Source organism: Schistocerca serialis, chromosome 1, assembly GCF_023864345.2.
Source record: "Schistocerca serialis cubense isolate TAMUIC-IGC-003099 chromosome 1, iqSchSeri2.2, whole genome shotgun sequence".
Classification (NCBI taxonomy): Eukaryota; Metazoa; Arthropoda; class Insecta; order Orthoptera; family Acrididae; genus Schistocerca; species Schistocerca serialis.
The window spans coordinates 1,233,925,697-1,233,943,945 of record NC_064638.1 but is presented as its reverse complement, the minus strand read 5'-3'; the positions used below and the strand labels follow the sequence as shown (position 1 = coordinate 1,233,943,945).

General features: G+C 41.6%; 1 protein-coding gene across 4 annotated transcripts in view; it reads left to right on the top strand.

Annotated features, from left to right (window-relative positions):
- LOC126419147 (integrator complex subunit 1) overlaps window positions 1-18,249 on the top strand; it is a 288,378-nt gene that overhangs the window by 96,134 nt on the left and 173,995 nt on the right. For 3 of the 4 annotated variants that reach the window (XM_050086260.1, XM_050086280.1, XM_050086269.1), the window contains exons 10-11: window positions 3,543-3,668; window positions 17,233-17,346. In XM_050086260.1, coding sequence (XP_049942217.1) covers window positions 3,543-3,668; window positions 17,233-17,346 — 240 coding nt within the window. The remainder of the gene's footprint in view (window positions 1-3,542; window positions 3,669-17,232; window positions 17,347-18,249) is intronic. The other variant, XM_050086288.1, reaches the window with a different exon arrangement.

Sequence of the window (18,249 nt, the reverse complement as noted above, 5' to 3'; positions counted from 1 at the left end):
GATCATGTGGCATTGATGGCCGGAAAGCCCCATACAGGGAAGTTCGGCCGCCAAGTTGCAAGTCTTCGTTTAGGTGATGCCACATTGGCTGACTTGCGTGTCGGTACTCATGAAATAGTGATGAGGTCAGACCAACACCCAGTCCACGAGCTGAGAAAATCTGCAACCCAGACAGGAATTGAACCCGGACCTGCTGCATGGTAGGCAAACACGTTAGCACTCCACTAAGCAGGGGGAGAGACAATACTACTAAAATAATAGGTATAAACACAGAGGGTAATAACTGACAATAACGAACATAGTAGAACCAACATTTTACTGGTGGTCACCTATAGTGTTGGTTTACACAACTCGTCCTCTCCTGATACACTTCTATCAAGAGGCCTACTTTTCTCTGAGGTTGATTCTGAAACCTATGAAGGTATTTTAAAACTGTCTTGTGACGTCAAGGAAATCCGTATTGTTGTCACCAATTGTGTTTCATTTTATTTTAATAAAGTAACATCAGTGGTCTTAATGAAACACACATACCATTTGGCTTGCTTTCTTCACCTAAGTAGAGTTCATTACAAAAATATGTTGATGTTAGTACTTAAGATTTTTGCTCACACATATAGAAATACAGAAGTTCTTACATTTTTTTGTCAACTTATGTCTTAACTCACTCTTGAGCTTCCAAAATTTGTCAGGGAAAAATGCAAAAACTTGTCTGTAAAACAGGGAATTTCACTTGGGGAAACTAGTGGCAACCCTGAACTTATTACACCAGATCAAATAATGATTATAGATGTCAAAATATTTTGCAAGTTTGACACTTGCATTTGGTGTCATACCTGAAAATTTTTCCTTCCATATATATGTCAATCTCACAATTTGATATGTGTCTCACCCCTCCACTGCACATAATGTAACTTCCATTTCTGGCAAAGTCTTAGCCAAATCCTGTTGTGGGCTTGCACACAACTGAATCTTCTAGATGTTGCAGCTGTAATAGTAAACCAAAAGTGTTCAGTTCCAAATAGAAGTATGCCTAAAAAGGCACAACAAAGTTTAAGCCAGCCTTTAACTATTCAGTGCTCGACTTTTGGCAAAACCTTTGATATTATTTCAGGTAACGAAAATGTAGTGGATGTACAATTCTTACTGTACGGTTGAAAGCAGTTTTGATTTATTAACTGTTTTGTTAATCAGCTAATAATGTGCACTTACAAACCTCATACAACTTCAGTTATTGAAAGTTCAGTTCGCATTGTAGACATTACCATCAAAATTAAATATTTTGTTGCCCCTGACCCATCAATCCAGTCTTCCTGACACATGTACCCTACCTCATGCCTAGCTTCCATTGCTGCTTGTCAGCTTCATATATTAATTTTTGTACTCGATTATTTTTTAGTTCTGTGTAAAACAGGTTCTTAATTCTCTGTTTTAATGTATATTTTCATTAATAAGAAGTGTCTAGTTTTATTTTGCATAGTTCATTATTGAAGAACAAACTCACTTGGTTAACTAGAGGTATAAGTTGATCTCTTTGTGGTTGTGATAGATAGCAACAATGACTATCACAGTGCCATTAAGTTATCTTATAGTTCTTATTACATCCCGGCCGCTCCATTGTAACTGGTTACCAAGCCCCCACAGAACGTATCTCTGCCTACGTAGATCAACACCTTCAACCCATTGCGTGCAGTCTCCCATCCTTCATCAAAGACACCAACCACTTTCTCGAACGCCTGGAATCCTTACCCAGTCTGTTACCCCCGGAAACCATCCTTGTAACCGTTGATGCCACTTCGCTATACACAAATATCCTGCACGTCCAGGGCCTCGCTGCAATGGAGCACTTCCTTTCACGCCGATCACCTACCACCCTACCTAAAACCTCTTTCCTCATCACCTTAGCCAGCTTCATCCTGACTCACAACTTCTTCACTTTTGAAGGCCAGACATACCAACAATTAAAGGGAACAGCCATGGGTACCAGGATGGCCCCCTCGTATGCCAACCTATTTATGGGTCGCTTAGAGGAAGCCTTCTTGGTTACCCAAGCCTGCCAACCCAAAGTTTGGTACAGATTTATTGATGACATCTTCATGATCTGGACTCACAGTGAAGAAGAACTCCAGAATTTCCTCTCCAACCTCAACTCCTTTGGTTCCATCAGATTCACCTGGTCCTACTCCAAATCCCATGCCACTTTCCTTGACATTGACCTCCATCTGTCCAGTGGCCAGCTTCACACATCCGTCCACATCAAACCCACCAACAAGCAACAGTACCTCCATTATGACAGCTGCCACCCATTCCATATCAAACGGTCCCTTCCCTACAGCCTAGGCCTTCGTGGCAAACGAATCTGCTCCAGTCCTGAATCCCTGAACCATTACACCAACAACCTGAAAACAGCTTTCGCATCCCGCAACTACCCTCCCGACCTGGTACGGAAGCAAATAACCAGAGCCATTTCCTCATCCCCTCAAACCCAGAACCTATCACAGAAGAACCCCAAAAGTGCCCCACTTGTGACAGGATACTTCCCGGGACTGGATCAGACTCTGAATGTGACTCTCCAGCAGGGATACGACTTCCTCAAATCCTGCCCCGAAATGAAATCCATCCTTCATGAAATCCTCCCCACTCCACCAAGAGTGTCTTTCCGCCGTCCACCTAACCTTTCTAACCTCTTGGTTCATCCCTATGAAATCCCCAAACCACCTTCCCTACCCTCTGGCTCCTACCCTTGTAACTGCCCCCGGTGTAAAACCTGTCCCATGCACCCTCCCACCACCACCTACTCCATTCCTGTAACCCAGAAGGTGTACACGATCAAAGGCAGAGCCACGTGTGAAAGCACCTAATGATTTACCAACTGACCTGCCTACACTGTTGACGCTTTCTATGTGGGAATGACCAGCAACAAACTGTCCATTCGCATGAATGGACACAGGCAGACAGTGTTTGTTGGTAATGAGGATCACCCTGTGGCTAAACATGCCTTGGTGCACGGCCAGCACATCTTGGCACAGTGTTACACCGTCCGGGTTATCTGGATACTTCCCACTAACACCAACCTATCCGAACTCCGGAGAGGGGAACTTGCCCTTCAATATATCCTCTCTTCCCGTTATCCACCAGGCCTCAATCTCCGCTAATTTCAAGTTGCCGCCACTCATACCTCACCTGCCATTCAACAACATCTTTGCCTCTTCACTTCCGCCTCGACTGACATCTCTGCCCAAACTCTTTGCCTTTAAATATGTCTGCTTGTGTCTGTATATGTGTGGATGGATATGTGTGTGTGCGAGTGTATACCTGTCCTTTTTTCCTCCTAAGGTAAGTCTTTCCGCTCCCGGGATTGGAATGACTCCTTACCCTTTAAAACCCACATCCTTTCATCTTTCCCTCTCCTTCCATTTTTCCTGACGAAGCAACTGTGGGTTGCGAAAGCTCGAAATTTTGTGTGTGTGTTTGTGTGTTTTTTTATTGTGCCTATGTACCAGCGCTTTCCCGTTTGGTAAGTCATATATATTTTTATGTTTCAGGAGCGGATGTTTGTCTCGGTGGCTGATCTGATTACACTTTGCATCTTTCTGGCGATCTCACCTGCAGTTAAGGAAGCTGCATCACTTCTGGCAAGAGGAGACAAGCGTGAGATACAAGTACTACACGTATGTTACGATAATTCTTTTTGAATATATGTGTGTGTTGTCCATTAATTTTCTGCTGGAAGGAGTGTGTTGACAGAGTTAGTGTGTCTTCTATTCCTGTTTTACTGTTATATTATTGTAACTATATTTATGTCATTTGGATAAATTATACAAACCTTCTATAAGATACTGTATATTCCTCTCTATTTTTAGTGTTTTAGATATTTCTTTCTTTGATCTGACAAATATTGAAATACATACACTTTAAGAGTGTCATCAGGTGTCATTTAGATCAAAATTGTTCCTCGCATCATTGGTAGGAACACAGTCTGCCATTCCTGACACCAGAAAATTATCCACTGAGCTTAGAGTGGTATATGATAAAACAAAACTTTGACTACATTTAATTCATGTTGGGATCCTGTTATTAAAGAGTCTGTGGAGATATGCATGGTGGTGAACCTTATGTACCTGGACAACGGATATCAGTTGGGCCACTCAAGGAACAATTTTACTTGCATCATTTGCTCACAGCAAAGATGGCAAGAGTATGCCAAGGACCACAGTAAACCCACTGGACAGCTGTGTTTCACATTTATATGCTGCCTGTTGGCTAGGTGGTTGGCCTTGAAATTACAGTAATGATGCACGTGTGAAACTCGTACAGTGCACTAGTGAGCTGTGCACCTTTCGTTGCCGGTCTTAATCTTTTGTGACCCTCCTGAGATGTCGGGCAGGTACATCGATCAGATATCGTGTGCTGTAGCAAACAGCAACTGGCTTCATTCCAGAAAACATAGAATATTCCCTCTAATGTGCACCCATGGTCTCTCACCACTGTGTGGCCTGTCATTGTTGATACAAGGAAAGTCTCAAGTGGAGACAAATGTAAGAGTGATTTCAGGTGTGCCGCAGGGGAGTGTCGTAGGACTGTTGCTATTCACAATATACATAAATGACCTTGTGGATGGCATCGGAAGTTCACTGAGGCTTTTTGCGGATGATGCTGTGGTATATCGAGAGGTTGTAACAGTGGAAAATTGTACTGAAATGCAGGAGGATCTGCAGCGAATTGACGCATGGTGCAGGGAATGGCAATTGAATCTCAATGTAGACAAGTGTAATGTGCTGCGAATACATAGAAAGATAGATCCCTTATCATTTAGCTACAAAATAGCAGGTCAGCAACTGGAAGCAATTAATTCCATAAATTATCTGGGAGTACGCATTAGGAGTGATTTAAAATGGAATGATCATATAAAGTTGATCGTTGGTAAAGCAGATGCCAGACTGAGATTCAGTGGAAGAATCCTAAGGAAATGCAATCCGAAAACAAAGGAAGTAGGTTACAGTGCGCTTGTTCGCTGACTGCTTGAATACGGCTTAGCAGTGTGGGATCCGTACCAGATAGGGTTGATAGAAGAGATAGAGAAGATCCAACGGAGAGCAGTGCGCTTCGTTACAGGATCATTTAGTAATCGCGAAAGCGTTATGGAGATGATAGATAAACTCCAGCGGAAGACTCTGCAGGAGAGACGCTCAGTAGCTCGGTACGGGCTTTTGTTGAAGTTTCGGGAACATACCTTCACCGAAGAGTGAAGCAGTATATTGCTCCCTCCTACGTATATCTCGCGAAGAGACCATGAGGATAAAATCAGAGAGATTAGAGCCCACACAGAAGCATATCGACAATCCTTCTTTCCACGAAAAATACGAGACTGGAATAGAAGGGAGAACCGATAGAGGTACTCAAGGTACCCTCCGCCACACACCGTCAGGTGGCTTGCGGAATATGGATGTGGATGTAGATGTAGGTGTAGATGTGACGATGCTTTTGCCAGATTTGACTACAGTCTTGGCACACATGTTGGGCACTGGAATATTTATTGCCCCGGTGAACAATGCAGTAACTCAGTGCTAATGTATGGACACCATACTTTGATACTATACTCTGTTCAGAATTAGTTTAGAATTGACATTTCGGCAGTAACATGTGGAGACGGGTAGCAGAGTTGTTATATACTGCATGGAACACATGCATAACCTTAAATTTTGTCCAACTCTCTCAAACTTATTTACTATTAAATGTCAAAGATGGAACTGCCATCGGTGTCTTCTGGAAGGGCTGCACCGTATTTTCATTTTAGTTGCATCTGCAGTAACAAAGTTTTTAAAAAAAATATATGAAATGTTTACAAAAGTCTATTTCGTGGCTAAGTTACAAAGTTTTGATGTGCACCAAACATTTTTGTAATTGAATTAAAGTGAACACTTTATGTGAACAAAATCTTAAGAATACATCGTATTTCCATTTGCTGAAAAATGGAGCTCTTGTAGAGATCTGTAAGATGATATAATTTGAGTTAAATGTTGTACACAACACTATGCTTGCATGTCAAAACCTTTGCAGTCAAGATTTCAATTTCATTGGGAAGGATGCTGTGCTAGATTTACAATTAACACATCAGTACATTTTCTAAGCAAACTTTCTGCTTATTGGTAACATAACAAAAAGAATTGCGCCTGTTAATTGAAATGAGAAAACTTATCAGTTTGGAAAAAAGAAGAATAGCAATACAAAATATGGTATCTCTATTGCAACATTTATATTGTAAACAGTGAGAGAGTTTTTCTTTGTGCAATTAAGATTGAGTTTGTGAGATTAACTTCATTCTGGCTCAGTTCATGACGTCAGCCATGTTATTGACATTAAAAGTTACAAAAACATTATTTTGCTATGCAGATACTCAAACTCAACACTCCATATATTCAGCTGAATCTGCCTGAGCATCTTTTTTGTCATAACAATGGAAAAACTGTATTTGTATTGTTCTTGTCACTAACACAGATGCTACAAGTGACATTGCAATGCTGTTATTTAATTACGTTTTCTATAGCATATGTGTATAAAACAGCATAATTCTGCCACACATTTTCCATGCTGAGTTGTGTATGATTGGCAGCTTCTTCCAGTTTTCGTGGTGACTGACAGCTTCATAGCTGATTGTGTCGAATGCAGATGACGTAAATTATTATTTTATTATTACTATTAATATTATTATATTTTTCCACACTAACCTTTGTTGTGACTCCATGACAATTTTATTGGGTTGAAATGCCAGTGACAAGATGGCAGTCTAATGATTGTATGCTCTTATGTTTTTGCCAACTCATTTATTCCGTATATGGAGATACTAAAAGGTATCAGATAGATTATATAATGGTAAGACAGAGATTTAGGAACCAGGTTTTAAGTTGTAAGACATTTCCTGGGGCAGATGTGGATTCTGACCACAATCTATTGGTTATGAGCTGCAGATTGAAACTGAAGAAACTGCAAAAAGGTGGGAATTTAAGGAGATGGGACCTGGATAAACTGAAAGAACCAGAGGTTGTAGAGAGTTTGAGGGAGAGCATAAGGGAACAATTGACAGGAATGGGGGAAAGAAATACAGTAGAAGAAGAATGGGTAGCTCTGAGGGATGAAGTAGTGAAGGCAGCAGAGGATCAAGTAGGTAAAAAGACGAGGGCTAATAGAAACCCTTGGGTAACAGAAGAAATATTGAATTTAATTGATGAAAGGAGAAAATATAAAAATGCAGTAAATGAAGCAGGCAAAAAGGAATACAAACGTCTCAAAAATGAGATTGACAGGAAGTGCAAAATGGCTAAGCAGGGATGGCTAGAGGACAAATGTAAAGATGTAGAGGCTTGTCTCACTAGGGGTAAGATAGATACTGCCTACAGGAAAATTAAAGAGACCTTTGGAGAGAAGAGAACCACTTGTATGAATATCAAGAGCTCAGATGGCAACCCAGTTCTAAGCAAAGAAGGGAAGGCAGAAAGGTGGAAGGAGTATATAGAGGGTTTATACAAGGGCGATGTACTTGAGGACAATATTATGGAAATGGAAGAGGATGTAGATGAAGATGAAATGGGAGATAAGATACTGCGTGAAGAGTTTGACAGAGCACTGAAAGACCTGAGTCGAAACAAGGCCCCGGGAGTAGACAACATTCCATTAGAACTACTGATGGCCTTGGGAGAGCCAGTCATGACAAAACTCTACCATCTGGTGAGCAAGATGTATGAGACAGGCGAAATACCCACATACTTCAAGAAGAATATAATAATTCCAATCCCAAAGAAAGCAGGTGTTGACAGATGTGAAAATTACCGAACCATCAGTTTAATAAGTCACAGCTGCAAAATACTAACGCGAATTCTTTACAGACGAATGGAAAAACTGGTAGAAGCGGACCTCGGGGAAGATCAGTTTGGATTCCGTAGAAATGTTGGAACACGTGAGGCAATACTAACCTTACGACTTATCTTAGAAAAAAGGTTAAGAAAAGGCAAACCTACGTTTCTAGCATTTGTGGACTTAGAGAAAGCTTTTGACAACGTTAACTGGAATACTCTCTTTCAAATTCTGAAGGTGGCGGGGGTAAAATACAAGGAGCGAAAGGCTATTTACAATTTGTACAGAAACCAGATGGCAGTTATAAGAGTCGAGGGCCATGAAAGGGAAGCAGTGGTTGGGAAAGGAGTGAGACAGGGTTGTAGCCTCTCCCCGATGTTATTCAATCTGTATATTGAGCAAGCAGTAAAGGAAACAAAAGAAAAATTCGGAGTAGGTATTAAAATTCATGGAGAAGAAGTAAAAACTTTGAGGTTCGCCGATGACATCGTAATTCTGTCAGAGACAGCAAATGACTTGGAAGAGCAGTTGAACGGAATGGACAGTGTCTTGAAAGGAGGATATAAGATGAACATCAACAAAAGCAAAACGAGGATAATGGAATGTAGTCAAATTAAATCGGGTGATGCTGAGGGAATTAGATTAGGAAATGAGACACTTAAAGTAGTAAAGGAGTTTTGCTATTTAGGGAGTAAAATAACTGATGATGGTTGAAGTAGAGAGGATATAAAATGTAGACTGGTAATGGCAAGGAAATCGTTTCTGAAGAAGGGAAATTTGTTAACATCGAGTATAGATTTAAGTGTCAGGAAGTCGTTTCTGAAAGTATTTGTATGGAGTGTAGCCATGTATGGAAGTGAAACATGGACGATAACCAGTTTGGACAAGAAGAGAATAGAAGCTTTTGAAATGTGGTGCTACAGAAGAATGCTGAAGATAAGGTGGGTAGATCACGTAACTAATGAGGAGGTATTGAATAGGATTGGGGAGAAGAGAAGTTTGTGGCACAACTTGACTAGAAGAAGGGATTGGTTGGTAGGACATGTTTTGAGGCATCAAGGGATCACAAATTTAGCATTGGAGGGCAGCGTGGAGGGTAAAAATCGTAGAGGGAGACCAAGAGATCAATACACTAAGCAGATTCAGAAGGATGTAGGTTGCAGTAGGTACTGGGAGATGAAGAAGCTTGCGCGGGATAGAGTAGCATGGAGAGCTGCATCAAACCAGTCTCAGGACTGAAGACCACAACAACAACATGGGGAACTGTGGTTAATGAAGAGATAATAGATCTGCAAGTGCCACCTTTTTATATTTATCACTTACTTTGATGTTTTTACATTGAAGACAACCACTTCCTCCTCATACTGTGTTGTGGTAGGCACCTTCTCAACATTGGAATGGTTGGGGGCATTAACAGAACAATTGTTGATGGTGTAGAATGAAATGTGCAAACTGTTTCTTTTGACAGATTTTTTACGGCAGTCCCCTAGCAAGGATAGCAGCATCTAATATTTCCACTCGATAATGCTTGATGAAGTTGCTTCTAACATTGTTCATTGTACTCCAATACACAACAAACATTGGGACTATACTCCATTCATCATAATAATAAATCTCATGTAAACATTACACTATGTATTTAAAAACAAAGATGATGTGACTTACCAAACGAAAGCGCTGGCAGATTGATAGATACACAAACAAACACAAACATACACACAAAATTCAAGCTTTCGCAACCAACGGTTGCTTCATCAGGAAAGAGGGAAGGAGAGGGAAAGACGAAAGGATGTGGGTTTTAAGGGAGAGGGTAAGGAGTCATTCCAATCCCGGGAGCGGAAAGACTTACCTTAGGGGGAAAAAAGGACAGGTATACACTCGCGCGCGCGCGCACACACACACATATCCATCCGCACATACACAGACACAAGCAGACACGAAATGTCTGCTTGTGTCTGTGTATGTGCGGGTGGATATGTGTGTGTGTTCACCCCATGTGCCAAATAATTTATGTATATAGAGAACAGCAGCAGTCCTATCACACTTCTCTGGGACACTCCTGATGGTACCCTTGCCTCTGATGAATACTTGGCTTTGGGAACAACATACAGCATTGTATTCCCTAAGAAGTCTTTGAGCCACTCGCATATTTGTGAACTTATTACATATTTTTTTGAAGTTTCGAGAACATACCTTCACCGAGGAATCAGGCAGTATATTGCTCCCTCCTACGTATATCTTGTGTAGAGGCCATAAGGATAAGGGTAAAATCAGAAAGATTAGAGCCCACAAAGAAGCATACCGACAATCTTTCTTTCTACGAACAATACGAGGCTGGAATAAAAGGGAGAACCGATAAGAGGTACTCAAGGTACCCTCTGCCACACACCATCAGGTGGCTTGTGGAGTATAGAAGCTAGATGTAGATGCTCGTACCTTTGTTAACAGCCTGCAGTGGGGCACTGTGTCAAATGCTTTCTGGAAATCTAGCGGTATGGAATCTGCCTGTTGCCTTTCATCCATAGTTCACAGTATATTGTGAGAGAAAAATGCGACCTGAGTTTCACACAAGTGATGCTTTCTAAAACTGTGCGGATTGTTAGACACAAGATTCTCAGGCTCACGAAAGTGGTTTATATTCAAACTAAGAAAATGTTCAGGATTCTGCAGCAAAACGATGTTAGGGGTATTGGTCTGTAATTTTGCTGGTCCGTTCTTTCCCTCCTCCTTATGTACAGGAGTCACCTGCACTTCTCCGGTCACTTGGGGCTTTGTGCTGGACCAGAGATTCGCCATAAATGCATGCTAGGTAAGGGGCCAATGCAGTAGAGTACTCCTCATAAAACCAAACTGGGATCCAATGACATATTTGCTGTCAAATATTTCAGTTGTTTCTCTGCCCCAGGGATCTTTATTACTATGCCTCTTTCATGAGAGTCTGTCCAATGGTCAAATGGTGGTATGTTTGTACATTTCTCTTGTGTAAATGATTTCTTCAACTTTGACTTTTGTTTTGCTATATTCAACTGCCACACCAGACTTTTCAACAAGGGAGTGAATGGAAATGTCAGACCTACCTAGTGGTTTTAAATAGGAGCAGAATATTTTTGGGTTCTCTGCCAGATCTTTTGCTAAGATGTGATAGTGTTACTTGTATGATTCATGACTAGACGTTTCCACAGACAAACAAATCTCTTCTAACCTTTGCTTGTAATCGTCTGTTAGTGCAACAGCCTCTGCTTCCGTAGCATCTTCCAAATTTTGTTATTAAATCATGGTGGATCTTTTCCATCCTTTATCCTCTTACTAGACACATTACTCTCCAGACTATGATTCACAATCTGCTTGAACTTTGCCTATAATCCCTGTACGTCCATCTTACAGGAAGTAAGTGATGCTGCTAACACCAGTGAAATGAATACCCCTGGTTGCATACAGGCATTGATATAAGTCAATGGGGACAGTTGAAAATGTGTGCCCTGACCGGGACTCGAACCCGGGATCTCCTGCTTACATGGCGGATGCTCTATCCATCTGAGCCACCGAGGACACAGAGGATAGTGCGACTGCAGGGACTTATCTCTGGCACGTCTCCTGCCAGACCCACATTCCCAACTTATTGTCCCGCACTATACTCATAGTGCCCCTGCCCATTTTGCTGATTGGTCGCGGCTTTTTGTTACAATAGTTGCTGTAATGACATCTGATTGCCAATCCCCTTTTCTACATTGACATTGTCGATAAAATCTGCCCTATTTGTAGCAACAAGGTCGAAGATATTTCCTTTGCATGTGGGCTGCTGAGATGGCTGCTCAGGACAGTTTTCAGAAAATGTGTTCCAAAGTATTTTCCATGATTGTCTTTCTGTTCCATGACTTTCTGAGTCATGTTGGGTTTCAGCCAGCTCTCTGTCCCGAGAATAATTTGAGTGCAAGTACTATCGTTAAGGCCCGTAGTTTGGGAACTTTGTTATGAATACTTCGAAAATTTACTGAAAAAATTTTGACAGTGGAAGTGTCTGTATTCTGAACACAATCTGACTTCCCTTGTGTAGCAACTGACAAGTGTTTATCAGAGTACCTTAACTTACCACCTAGCCTAAAAAAACCCTCATATGGACTCCGCAAGTTCTCTGCAACCCGAGTAGCTGCTTCCTTTTTGTAGTGCAGTCCTGACCTATCAAGAGGAGATCTAACAAACTGCTGCCAAGACCATCGCAGAATTGACTAAGCCTTTGGTTGAGACCCTCCACTCAGCTCCAAAACAAATTATCCTGTTCAGCTCTTTGAACAATGCTACAAATTGTGAGCTCTGCTTTCACCCCACACACGAGGCCAACAGTCTTCACCACCTCCACAAACCACCTGTATGAACTCTGAATGCCCTCATAATCCATGTGACAGGCATTGTTGGTGCCAATGTGAGCCACATCTTGCAGATGACTGCACCTTGCATGCTGGATAGCCACAGGCAGGGCCACCTCCACATCTCAGATGAGGCCCCCCAGCAGACACCAGACATACTAAGTGCGCAGTGCGCATTGGCTTTCTTTGTAGGCCTGAACAGCGTCTGCCTTAGGGCCTCCATTTGGAGCTCACAATAACTGCAGAAGCAGCTGTCCACTCACAGGGTGAATGGGCAAGGCCAGACAGCCAGTCTCCACATTCGCTCTCTGCCTCAAGTGACGCAAACACGTTACCGCCCTTCACTCACCCTGCAGTGAGAGTGGATCCACCACGGCAGGTACACTGGGATGTGCCTTAGCAGCAGAGCCTGTGGACAAAACAAATGACACCTGAAGTGTTTGTGTGATAAGCCAGATTTTCTGCCACCGCTGTACCCTGAGGCAGCCGCCTGAAGGTGACTGACCATAACCAAAAAGTACATTCAGCTGTTTGTGAACTGCAGCCAGCTCCTTCTGTATTCGCACACAGCATGCACACATCCTACTCGTCCTAGCAAGACTAACTGAAGAAGTAAACTATAAAAGCAGACAGAATCCCGGATATGCGACTTGCTACTCTCCTGATGTGTCACCAATGAATGCTGGTATGTTAATGAGCTATGTGGATGTCTGTGAGCAACTACTGCACTTCAGACTAAATGAATTTACCCTTATGAAAACATGAGATTAATCCTCTTTAAACAGAGCAATATGCATGAAATTTAAGAAATATACTATGAGGACTGAGAAGGTGCTGGCAAGCAGGAGGCTGGAGCTGATGGTACAGGAAACGCAAGTGAGGTGCCAATGATGAAAGACTGTGCATGAGACAGCAGTGCGTGGACCGGAGGTGTAAAGGGCATCAGTGGCGCTGGAACTAGAGGAGGCACTGGGGCTGATGGTGAGAGCACCAGTGGCACAGGAGTAAGCAACACAGGAGACAGACACACCACAGTGAGTGGCATTCCAGTGGGAGTTGGCAGATTGGGAGCATCAGAGTGGGGAGTGGGGAGTCAGAGGTGGATGTGCTGGGAGCAAGTGTGCGAGTGACAGAGGGCCAGGGGTGACCGGGAGAGAGACATTGGCAGTAGAAACATGGAGGAGGGGTTTGGTGTAGCCAGGAAAGTGGGTCTGAATCAAAAGTAATGTCAAAATCTGGAACAAGCAGAGGCAGTAGCTTGGAGTCCTGTGCTGGTGGGGGACATTGTGATGGGTGAAACACTGTTGTGGAAGCATTTGGGTGTAGAGGAAGTGCCATGTAAGGCACAGAAGCTGTGCTGTTCAGTCTGTAACATGTGGGGCGCCACCGTTGAACAGTGCTCTGTCATGTGAGTGGTATCCTGGGTCAAACAGAGAAACTGTTGATCTCATTACTTGGAAAGCTCGAGAAGCGAAAATTCCTGCATGTAAGGGGGCTGTAGTAAATGGGCATGTGAGACCAATGGCAAAAGGGGAAAGAGGGTCCAACATTGACAGGAAGCAAGAAAAGTGGATGGAGAAGGACACTGGAATGAAGTAATGAAGCAATGCTAGCACAATGCAGATACGAGGTGAAACAAGTAAGAAACAGACATAGAATCATGGAATGTGAGAGAACAAAGGTGTGTGCACAGCCAAATGCAAACCAAAGGGAACATGGAATCAGGACCAGTGGCATTTAAACATGGAGCAGAACCACAAAAACACAGTGTGGAGGCACATAAATGCAGAGAGGAAGACTATCTGATGTAGCACAAGACACTGGGAATGAAGTCCTGGAGACAAAAAGTCATAAAAACTTCCCTGTCATCACCACTGTAGCGTCTGTTGTGTGTGATGTTTACACAAGAAGAGAATGGTGTCTCCATGCCAAAGGGCAATAGAACCTCCCAGCACAGAAGTACATGGTAACATTGAGCAACTGAAACAGATTCCTAGTAATGGAAATGTGAAGATTGTCTTGTTCTGCTGAAAGATTGTCACTAATACAATAACAGTTCTTGAAGGTGCAGTTTAAGCTCTCAGTCTGTCACGTTCGAGAAACACTGTTGGTATAGGCTGCACTAGCTATGCCCTAGGTTCTGATGTGATGCACTCCACTTCCGAACTGAATGGTTGATTTTGAGTCTTGAACTTGTACTGACTGAAAAGTTGCTGGGCAGTGTACTGTAATGACTGCCCAGTGGAGGAATACTGGGAAGTATTCTAGTATCAAGTGGTTTGCGGATGCGAGTTAGTGTGGGCGATATCCGGTGGATTTGCTACCCCCAGAACTGCAGCGGCCTTCACTGGAAAACAGAGCTGCTTCGAGTTCCAGGTGTAAGGACAGGGCAGCAACCTGCAGCACTGTTGTGTGGTGTGTAGCTCGATCTTAAGACACCAGCCAGCTGCTGCGTACAATGTGTAAGATAATAGTTGTCCTTGTGAGTAGCATTGTCTTTGTCTTTCAGTGTATACTACGTAATATGATTGGATGGATAAAAGAATCTACTCATCAAGCAGCAGCAGAGGAAAGTGCATAAACTTATATAAAGGCTAATGAAATGTGCAAGCTTTCGTAGGCAGTGGCTCTTTCTTCTGGCAAAAGGGTTGACTGAGGAATGAAGAGGGATGAAGGAGAAAATTACTGGCAAGGTTGAGGAAAATTGGGAGAGTTCGAAAAATTGTGCAGAACCTTGGGTCAGCGGAGACTTACCGGATAGGATGAGAATGACACATACTGTGTATAAGAAAATGTAGGAAGCTATTTGTTATTGAGCATGCACAGATGAACAGTGTGTTAATTTTTGTTCTCAACATACCCTGAAGGAAAAAATTTTAGGGAATAGTGTATATTTAGTGGTATTTCATTGTTTGTTGACTTTTTAGGTGGAAAATTGGATTGAAGAAACAGTGGTATATGAGGATTGGTTGTACTGAAACTGTAGTGTAGAAGCTCCTCAATTCCCACTTTACCATTCACCACTGGATAATTTTTAAAAGTTATCCACATAAACTACATTTCTACTTTCTTGAGGTCTAAATTTTACTCATAGTATGAGTTCATGCACACTGACTAACAGTATCCCATAGTTGACAGAGGATGAGAGAAGTGAACAGAGAATTTCTGCTGTTATGTATGAGAGACTTAAAGCCAACTGAATTGTTTTGGGGGGAAAAAACTACTTGGAGTATTGATAAGATTTTGTCTGATTATCATTTGCTGAATTTAATCATCTCTGCCAGCAGAAGGTGCTGAGACCCATATATAGTATTTTTGTTTCTGATGTTTAAGCCTTACAGAGGCAGGCAATGCCTCCTCCTCGACCCCCCCCCCCCCCCCCAGGCAAACAGTTCAGTTGGCAGTAAGTTAGTAACATCAGATATGAAACCTAAAACACTTATGAAGACTTTTCTGAAAGGCTAAGGCTACTATTGGATGCATTTTGGAAATATTGTGTGGGTGTGTGGTGTAGCTCCTTGTACTGTGTCCAAGTGTGTACGTGATCAACAACAAGAAATAAAGACACAGAGCTTTAAGTGTACAGAAGAGTAGGTATTGATCACATATGTTTTGAAACAGTTGACAAATTTACCAGGATAGTGGAAATGTTATTCCTGTATTGACTTATTTGCTTAATTGTTGAAATATTTATAGTTGCGAGAGTAGTAGTAGATATTTGCAAGCTTCTTTTTCAGCCACAGTTTACATTAATGTAAAGTTTTTACTGGTAGACACAAGAAATATGTTAGATCAGAATATGAATTAACATCACTTCTGTTTGCAGGAAGAGTTTCATGAAAACTCTGCATGTGCAGTGTTTATTGTGTACAGTTTAGTAACTCTTCCTGCAAAAACACACACACACACACACACACACACACACACACACACACACACACACACACACACAAATTGAAGAGCCTCAGCATTAATAAATAAATAAATAAAATAAAAAAAATTCACCTGGTTCACAAGGCAGGTTGTTAGTTTATTGTTTGTTACAGGGACAGTGGATTCATTTTCATCTTGTGTACACTGCAGCATGTATCATCAGAATTTAATTTCATTAACTTCTGTAAGAGGCTAACACAATGTCTTGTATGAACAACATTCTTATAGCCACATCTTGACTGTGAGTGCTATTGCTCATATGAATTCTTCTGTGATTTGTATTGTCGAAACAGTTTTTTGCTGTCATTCATAGTGAAAATTTGTACTGGTTTAATCAAATATAGAAAAAAATAGGCCAATGACTGAAGTGTACTGTAAATGGCTTTCTGGATGTAATCTGTAACTTGTGTGCTACTGACATTTAAGTATCCAGTTGGGCATTTTTCTTCTAATGAAAATAAAAAGACAAGTGTTTAATTTTTTTTAAGGAAAAAGTATAATGTACAACCTGCAATTTTTCAACTTTCCTTTCTTTCAGTGTTGTTATGATAAAGTATGAGACTAACTGGTTAAATAATTGGTTTCAGTTACCAAACAACAGAAAATCCAGGATGGAATGTAAGAATACAATGAAAAGGATAGTTGCTACTCACTGTATGGCGGAGATGATGAGTCTCAGAATGACACAACGTAAGACTGTCAGAAAGTTAGCTTTCCGCCAAAGCCTTTGTCAAACATAGACAACATACACACATGCGCAGACTCTCGCAAATGCAGCTGAGACACACATGACTGGCTCCAGCTGCCAGAGACTGTGGTCGTGTGTGCCTGTGGTCGTGTGTCGCGCGCGTGCCTCTCTCTCTCTCTGTGTGTGTGTGTGTGTGTGTGTGTGTGAGTGCGTGTGCACGTTCACTGTGCTGTGCCAGCATCTCCACTATACAGTGAAAAGCAACTGTCCTTCTCTTTATGTGGTTTCAGTTATGATACACATGAGAAGGGGCATTAAAGTAGATGGTGTTGAGTGCTGTATTAGTGATAACCAGTTTCAGAGTTTAATTTTTAAATAAAAATATATTTCCTGTTACAGAACTTCCAGTCTCTTGTTGCCAAGATCCAGCGTGATGCTGTTTGGTGGCTGCACGACACAGCAATTAAAATGTATCATCCTACTCCCCAAGATTTTGTACATGTTCTCCATAAGGTAGGTTTGTCATTTATATGGACAATTGAGCTTTGCCGTTAAGTGAATATTAATGTTTTCGGTTTTTGGTTGCTCGCATGGGTAATTTTGAAAAAGAGGGAATAGTTTCTCTTGTTCCTGCATTACACTGTTCAGTTGGCTGCCTTTGCATTTTTGATCCTATGGGACATCTTCAGTAAGGTGCAGCTCGCACTAACAATGAGGCAATACAATATGTGATGCGAACTGCTTTATGACAAGCAACAATACAGTACGGATCATGTTTCTGGACCAGTTACAGTCATGAGCTCTCCTGAAAATGACTTTATTGTGGCTTATCATTATTTAAATCTCAAACAACTGAAAAAAAAGGAAGTAATGCATGCACTCGTACAGTGTTATTAATATCACATATAGTTCAACTGTGATTTTTCATTAGCGCTGTCAACACAAACATGAATTTTATAGAATGAGTGCAGAAAATTTCCACTTTTTGGAGCAACTAACATCAGCTACTCTGACAAAGCAGGGCACAAATTTTTGATTTGCTATTTCTCCTGCTGAGAAGCTACTCGCTACAATAAGGTAAGTTGGTGAAAGTGTTTGAGTGATGTTAAAGAAGCTGTCACACAAAGTTTATTTTTGATAAGATCACTACAATAAGGTAAGTTGGTGAAAGTGTTTGAGTGATGTTGAAGAAGCTGTCACACAAAGTTTATTTTTGATAAGATCACAAAGTGTAGTGTGTTCCTCAGTGAAGTACACATATAAGTAATGATAACAAGATAAAAGGCTATAACTGTTCATTATGTAAGGTAGAAAAATGACTCAGCTTCACATTTATTTACGAGAGATGTTTTGGACATAAAATCTGATTAATCGCTATCAGTGTGTAGCTGTCGATGGTGTATTCTGTGGAGGCGT